Source organism: Empidonax traillii, unplaced genomic scaffold, assembly GCF_003031625.1.
Source record: "Empidonax traillii isolate 1590-97213 ecotype Southwest subspecies unplaced genomic scaffold, ASM303162v1 scaffold95:size1152806, whole genome shotgun sequence".
Classification (NCBI taxonomy): Eukaryota; Metazoa; Chordata; class Aves; order Passeriformes; family Tyrannidae; genus Empidonax; species Empidonax traillii.
The window spans coordinates 1004130-1011700 of NW_020955288.1; the positions used below are offsets into that span (position 1 = coordinate 1004130).

The window sequence follows — 7571 nt, forward strand, 5'->3', positions numbered from 1 at the left end:
TTTCGGTCATTTGTATTTAACGGCATTATTTTAATTCATTTAAGGTCTTCAGACTTTTGCCCTGCCTGCCCATTAATACCATAACTCCTCCATCACAGTCAGCGAGAAGTTTTCTGACTTCAGTGAAAACAGAATGAAACCAGGAATAAATGTCTTAGAAAGAAATCCCATCTGAATGCCAATACAGCAAACGCTGTTACTTCATTTCAGTACTGCACATAAGGAATTCAGACTGGATGGCCACTGAGTGTTAGCATTTCATAGAGAAAGGGAGGGGAAAAAAAGAAAGAGAAAAAGTAAGCAGCAAAACTGGTGTTAAAGGTGCATCTTTTTTGGATACAGTACCTAGCACTGGTGCACTGACACTCCTGATGCGATCTTCAGTCATCCCAAGAAGCAGAAAGCCAGATGAAGAAGCAAAGAAGATATAAAATACCAGCAAAATAAAGTTACAGAAGAGCAAAGTAGTAAGCTAAGCATTAAAAGCAGGAACTAAAAGAAAAGAAGCAGTTAGGCTTGACATGAAAGTAAATATGCATTGGTGTGCACAAGCCCCAAGGATTCTGTACAGATCATCCTGAATAGATAGGGATGATCAATTACCTGTTTTGTTTTTGGTTTTGTTTTGTTTGTTTGTTTGTTTTATTTGCCAGTTTAAACACATTAAACATATACTACAGAGCTCCACAAAGCCTGCAGAGTATCTGAAATGAAGCAATTTCTAAGATTACATCAAATTCCTCTGAAATACAGAATTAGAAGTGGACTGAGTTTACTGCACAAGAAACAAACCAATCTGCACAAAAAAATTCTCTTAACTCAGTGTATTTAAGAAGCCATTGCTTGTTTCTAGAAAAAGAACAATTTCCTTTATAAGCTCACCCCATGACTATTAAACTAGAAATACCTCAGAATCACAAAGGATACTCTCATGCCTGAGCTTCCCAAGCTCTTTAGTCCTTGGGAAGTAGCTAGTTCTGTGCCTCACTGTAATACTTTTTGTCAATAAATCTGTGCTTAAGGTGTCACTGAAAAGGAATTATTACAGGCTTCTACAGGACCATGGTTGTGGGATAACAATACACTTGTAGTTCCAATATCCACGAAAGTTTTTCTGCATGTATCAAGTTAAATTTTTTTCACTTGTGGATCCCCACAAGCTCCAGCGACCAACAATGCTGAATAAAAGGATTTTCACTTGAAATGTGCATGTTAGTGCTAGTTGTACTGTAAAGTTTCACCCACTAAAATGCAGTGGAATGGCAAGGATTTGTTTGTTTTATTTAATACCCCAATCTAGTGGACATTTTTAAAAGCATTGATGATGTATTTGGCTGTGCATTTTTGTTTGCTTGCCTTTTTCTTTTTTTTTAAGAGAACAGATGAGCAAGCTCCAAACATGGAAGCAAGTTTGGAAAAAATACTGCTTGTTCATACTGAGAATATGTCTGCCTCTCTAAAAGTTCTGATTTTTAATTAGAGATTTACTGACTTTCAGTAGGCCTTCTCCACAGTGTCCAAAACCTTGTCTTTTCATTTCTTAACCTATTAATGATTTCAGCAAACTGTATTGTCAAGTGCAACATAAAATAACTCTGCAACTTAAAGCCATCCTTTACTCTCCACGAGCTAATTTTTGCTACATTTAAAAAAAAAAAAAAGTAGTAAAATGTTTCCTAATTGAATCATGCAAACAATACCATTGTTCTGGCATAGCCGATTACATCCCATGCCCTGTCCCAGTCCCTCAAACACTTTGCTTTCTCCCCTCCCCATAACCCTCTCAGAGAGGTGTGGGTACATACTCAGGCCCGGGACGCCGTTTTCCTCACTGTCATTCATCCCACATCCATCTGGAGAGTGATACGTTCCCTGCTCTCCATTCTGCAAGGGTCGGGGCATCTTTCCTGGCAAAGTTTGGTACTTGCTGCCCCTCACAACTGTCTTACTCTGTTTTTTTTTCAAAGAGGAAAAAATAAAATAAATTAAAAAAAAAAATCACTTGCAGCATTTGCAACCCAGAACACAACGTTTTCAAAGTTGGGATAAAGTACTTTAAGTTCATGGTTCAAAATGACTCTACTCTCTCCTTGTTCCCGCTTACATATAACTCAATTTAAACCCAACAGTCAGCTGACAGTTTTCTAGCTAAGACACAGCCTTGCCTTCCCTTGCTCCTCCCACTCTAGCCAGACCCTATATTACATTAAAATATATGTTGAATATTACCTGTTTTTTGTCATAAGAACTTTTCTAACTGCCTTCTCCTCTAGGACCTCGGCACTCTGTAATTACTTGGTCCTTACAAGGTCAACTTTATTAGTACCAAAAATGCATTTGGCTACTTCTCAGACTGTTTTTTGCTCTGTCAATTTTTCCCCCTTTATTTTTCACCAATATCTCCGATTCTGCCTCACAATTTTATCTTGCTGGAATTTGAACCCAAAGCATTATACACCTCAAATTTTCTCAAACGTATTTCCCACCATCATTAATAACAGTAAATGAATCAACATCAAAGTTAGGGTACAGAAATTTAATGTTTGCAAGGGTTGAGATCCCTTTGCACAGACAAAATTACAAATGCAAGAGTTTTTTTTAAAAACATAATTATAGCTAAACATACAGTTTACTATCATTGCCAGTTCTATTACAGAACCTAAGCACAAGGTATACTTTTGATAGATGCTGGGGAAAAAGCATAGACTGAGCTGTATTTTAGGGCTGACTCCACAAGTTTTGTTCACATCAGGCTAAAACAGGAGTCTAAGCTTTGCTCTTCTGCTCACATGGTACACATTCCGTGTCACAGGCATCACAGTCCCCAAGCAGCGGTCCTCAAAGTTTCTCTGTATTGTACTGAAAGGGAAGTGGTACCTAGGTTTTGCTAAATTGCTTAATTTTCCTTGCATTCAAGTGATCATCTACTTGGGGATCTTGCTCCCTGTACAAGGGTAGATGAGAATGTGCCTAATAAATCTGATAGTTTTGAGCCGAAGAAGATACTTCTCCAGGCAAAGTATGTGTTTCACAGAGGTAGTTGTCTACAGTTTTGGAAATACAATGTTGAGACTTCTTGAATACTGACTCCAAATGAAAAGACAGATGAGCCATCACTCTGGGAAAAAGGTATACCCCAAAAATGTTAAAGCAGAGGGACAGAGACGCTTTTTGAGAAAACCTGCAACTCCAATTGACATTAGTGGGAGTGCTGTACATTCAGTATGTCTTTTGGAATAAACTGGTCAATGTTTCAGTAACAGAATGAAGGTTTTGTAGGAAAACTTTATACTGAAAATATGCAAACCATATTTAATATACAAAGACATACAGTATGCAACTATCTAGTAACCCCCTTCTAATAAAATTGTTTTAAAACATTGTCTGGGCCAGGATGAGACATTAAATATTTAATGAGATAACCACTGCTTCAATCTATTCTTATTTCAAGGTCTAGAGGGATCTTTGGATATTACAACTGCAGGCCAGATTGCTCAGTTCCTCAACTCCTGCTCCTTTTTTGGCAGCTACAGGAGCACATCCCAACTTGTACCAAAATTTGTATGAGTAGAAAAACTGCTTCTTACATCAGCACTGTATTTTCTGAAACCAACTGACTTCACCTTCTAACCTCATACAACAACAACTTCTACATAAAAAGAAAAAAAGAAAAAGATTTCCCTCTCAAATCTTTACCCCTGTTCTCAGAGTCTGTCAGCACTGGAACTATGCAAACATTTTAAAAAAGAAAAAGAACATAAAATGAAAACCCAGTCATGCCATCACAGCACATCACAACAGAGAATTGTTAGGAAAAGTTGCAGTTAATATACCTCTTGTTCTACAACAGGTTGTGCTGGTTTTCCATCTACATACTACGGAGTTTCAGGGAGGAAAATTTCAAAGTTTTATGGAAAAAAGCAACAGACAAATGTTAGTATTAACATACATACATTGAACATCAATTGTAGTCTTATTATTGTAGTGATGCTGCTTAATGTATGGACAATATATTACAAGGACTGTTATCTTTTCATTTAATTTCAATCCAATATTTAATACCAATTGTGTTTGCTCATTCTCCACTCTACAACATTTGGGCCCTGTTTAGGTTCTGCTGTGATCAAAGGAATTTTACTATTTTCAAGCTTCTGGGTGATCCCTTTAGACTTACTTTAAGCTGTGAACATAACAGCTGTTTTAGAGTTAGAACAGTATGAAAATGACTGACATAACATACACAATACTGTAGGAACCTGGCTGAAATCAAAAAGAGCTGTGGTAGAAGTAAAGTGATAAAAACATCAGTGTGGCTAAGTCAGGGACACCAGTGTGGTTTGCTATTTTAATATTACTGCTGGAAGGAAATGGAATTTGAGTTTTATGCAAGGCAGAATAGCTCCAGTAAACAGTGCTGCTAGCACAGGTTCTCTCGGAATTGATGCAGAAACAGTCTGTCGTGCTGAGTGAGCAAAACAGGTTTTCTTGGCCTTAGTTTTGGTGGTAACATTCACATTTAGCCACTCACTCATATGCACAGGGAGGCGTCTTTCACCAAGAGGCCTCATGCCTAAATTAGGGCACACAATTTAAATGCCTTGCTGAACATGGGGCTGGCTTGCTGCAACTCTCTCATATCCTTGGTAGGTTTGTCTTTCTCTATGGGCTCTGATTTCATGGATAGAGCAAATTTACAGCATAAACATGTAGGTACAGCCCAATCACAGCATATCACAGAGAGAAATTAAGATTTTGAATTGAAGTTATGAAAACAGACCTTCATAAATTCTTCATGGAATGAAATGCTAGTTCTGATTTGTCACATATGTGTATGACCACAATCAAATAAGTGCAACACAAATTTCACATGTTCTAATTGTTCACTGTCATCATCAGTGATTTAAGAAAATTTTTTTAAAAATTTAGGAACTGGAGCAATCATATTACCAGTATCTGTTTTAAATTACATTACTGGGTGTAAGTAACCTAGTATTAAGCCTAATTTTGAGTACAGAAATATCAATAACAGTCTCACAAAGCATAATCACAAGTGCAGAACAATGTCAGTACATAATGACAACACAAGACTCTAGACCACAATGTAACGAGACTTTGCAAATTGGGTAGTCTTTATTCTGGAATGGAATTAAAGTCTTTGAAGTAGTAACAGTGCTCCTGCTGTTTTAATGAAGGCAGCATCACTACCATCTTCAGAAATACCATTTATATCAGAAGTCTAAGGGAGCAACACTTAGTTACATGGAAACACATAAAAGGTATCCTATGTGGAAATGTCCATCCTTTCAGGATTTGCTGCCTTAACATTTTTAGTGATTTGGAAGTAAAACTTATTTTAAACACACCTATAAACAAAATAATACTGCAGTTTTATCATCAGGGCTTTTTCCCCACATACAATGTCAGAGGGGGTTAAAGATATTTTATGTGAAATAACCCAAAAATTTATACTTGACCCTTGTCTTTTAGTTGTGATAATAAAGACCAGAAACTGTGATTACAAATAAACGAACCTTTTCCATGGATTCACTCTGCAAGTCTTCTAAACTGTTTGACTTTTTTTTCTGTGGAACCCTTAAAAAAGTGACAGGGGAAAAAAGCTGCAGTTAATACAATATAGCATGTTTGCATATGCCACAGGTGTCTCCTATGACAGCTGTACAGATCACATAATGTCTGCATATAACAAATAATTCAGAATTGAGAGATAATTTATTTTTTGTTATATTTTTAGTCTAAAAATCATAGTATTAGAAACTGCAGTAGATGAAATCAGGAACAGCAACAAGACATCCTGTAATCAGTAGAGAAAGACAACAAGGCCCAATGTGCAGCTTTAAACCTTGTACCTACAATTGACTTTTTAGAAGCTCTTAATAAGCAAAAGTACAGGGCAATATCTCTGTGAGCAATGTGGACACATTAAGGGATTTTAAAAAGGAAAAATGTTTCCCATTTCAAAGTTACCCATTCTTACCTATATATGATTTCCAAAGATTCTTCTTGTGGAGAGGTCAAATTAGTCGAAGATACTGGAATGCTTCCACTTTAAATAGAAATAAATTTCATACCTTTAAGTATTGCAGTACATGTATCTTCCGATACATAGAAGTGCTTAATTCAAACCTTACAGAACTAAGCACTGCAAATGCTGCTTTCGCAAGTACCCAAAAGCACAGCAAAGCTAAGAACAGTCAAGACAAGATGCCAACAGTTAAACAGTCTAAATAATACAGATTTAGGACAACCCACAAGAAAGAAAGGTCTTGCCTGATTTCCATAGCTTTGTGTGGCACTGGAGGGAGCACAGCTTGTGACAATTCTCCTGAAGAGGCCTATGTAAAAGACAAGAGTTTCAAGCCTGTAATTCTGGTGTCTGATGCTGAATCTACCATGCCCATACCAAGAAGTACAAAAATGCAGCCAGGGCCAAACCCTCATCTACATTACTATGGAGAAGCCAACACCAAAAGATCATATATACAGCAGAAGTCGCTTCTAATAACATCTTTATTAAGTACCTCTGTTTTCAGTAATTCTCCTTGAGAATTATTCAAAAGATTCCGCTTCCTTAAAGTTACCTCAGCTTCCTCTTCACTGCCACCAGAGACAGTAGAGCCTGTGAGCATTAAAGGGTAGAGGTAGAAAGGAAGAGGAACAGGCAAAAAAATAAAATTTAGGCCCATATCAGCCTAAATTCTTCACTCTCTAAATTCCCCTTCAGTCTTTCTTTGTAATTCACCACCCTCTCTGCTCCCCGCCCCTCCTTTGGGCTCTGATTTACCAGTAAAATGATTTATATTACAGCAACAGATTTATCACTTTCAGTTGTATGCTTTGTTCTGCTGCGAGCAGCTGAGTTGCTCATCAGGCAGTTTCTGAACTACTTGTAATTCATAGTTTGATGTTCTGGGGCAAGTTGAAGTTGGTACCGTTTTCTTACTTGCCATCGATCACAGTGTGGACAATCTCACTGTACCGTGTAGGTCCTACACAGGTTTGTATTTGGTTTATTTTGCTGAGCATCACTGTTTTTTATTTACACTGCAGTGTAAAATGTCTGTGCTGGTGTAAATTAAGACCACACACTCTCAGTGATACTAACTCAATAATTCAGAGCACCATGGGTGTTCATTACACAAGTGGCCTCCAAAAAACATGTCTCTCAGGGGGATAGTGCACTTGGATCTGTGCAACCAAGATGTGGCCAAGGACAGTGGACAAAAGCTACAATCACACATTTGGATTTACTTTCAGAACACTCCAAGTGAGAGTTTTGGTTTTTTTTTAATGAACATTCAGAGAGAGATTTACCTGACTCTTGTGTGTTAAATACAAGTCTCCATTCTGCCATAGAAGGCCTGAAAATGTTGTGTTTGTTAATGTAATGATCTGCATTGAACGAAACTGTCCTTTCAGAAGGTCAGGTTTCCCAGACTAAATTCACTACTGGAAAGTATGGTGGCAGCTTGAAATGAGATTGCCCTAAACCCTGCTCTGCTTCCTGCAGCACAACTGAAAAATGGGACAAAGGTCTTTCTGTAGATTTTAAA

General features: G+C 37.4%; 1 protein-coding gene across 1 annotated transcript in view; it reads right to left on the reverse strand.

Moving 5' to 3' along the window:
- Positions 1–7571, reverse strand: part of PPFIBP2 (PPFIA binding protein 2) — a 101355-nt gene that overhangs the window by 10071 nt on the left and 83713 nt on the right. Inside the window, exons 13-19 of the mRNA XM_027881815.1 lie at positions 6540–6637; positions 6289–6353; positions 5996–6064; positions 5532–5592; positions 3834–3875; positions 1806–1950; positions 346–378 (exon numbers count right to left, since the gene is read on the reverse strand). Of these exons, the coding sequence (XP_027737616.1) occupies positions 346–378; positions 1806–1950; positions 3834–3875; positions 5532–5592; positions 5996–6064; positions 6289–6353; positions 6540–6637 (513 nt within the window). The remainder of the gene's footprint in view (positions 1–345; positions 379–1805; positions 1951–3833; positions 3876–5531; positions 5593–5995; positions 6065–6288; positions 6354–6539; positions 6638–7571) is intronic.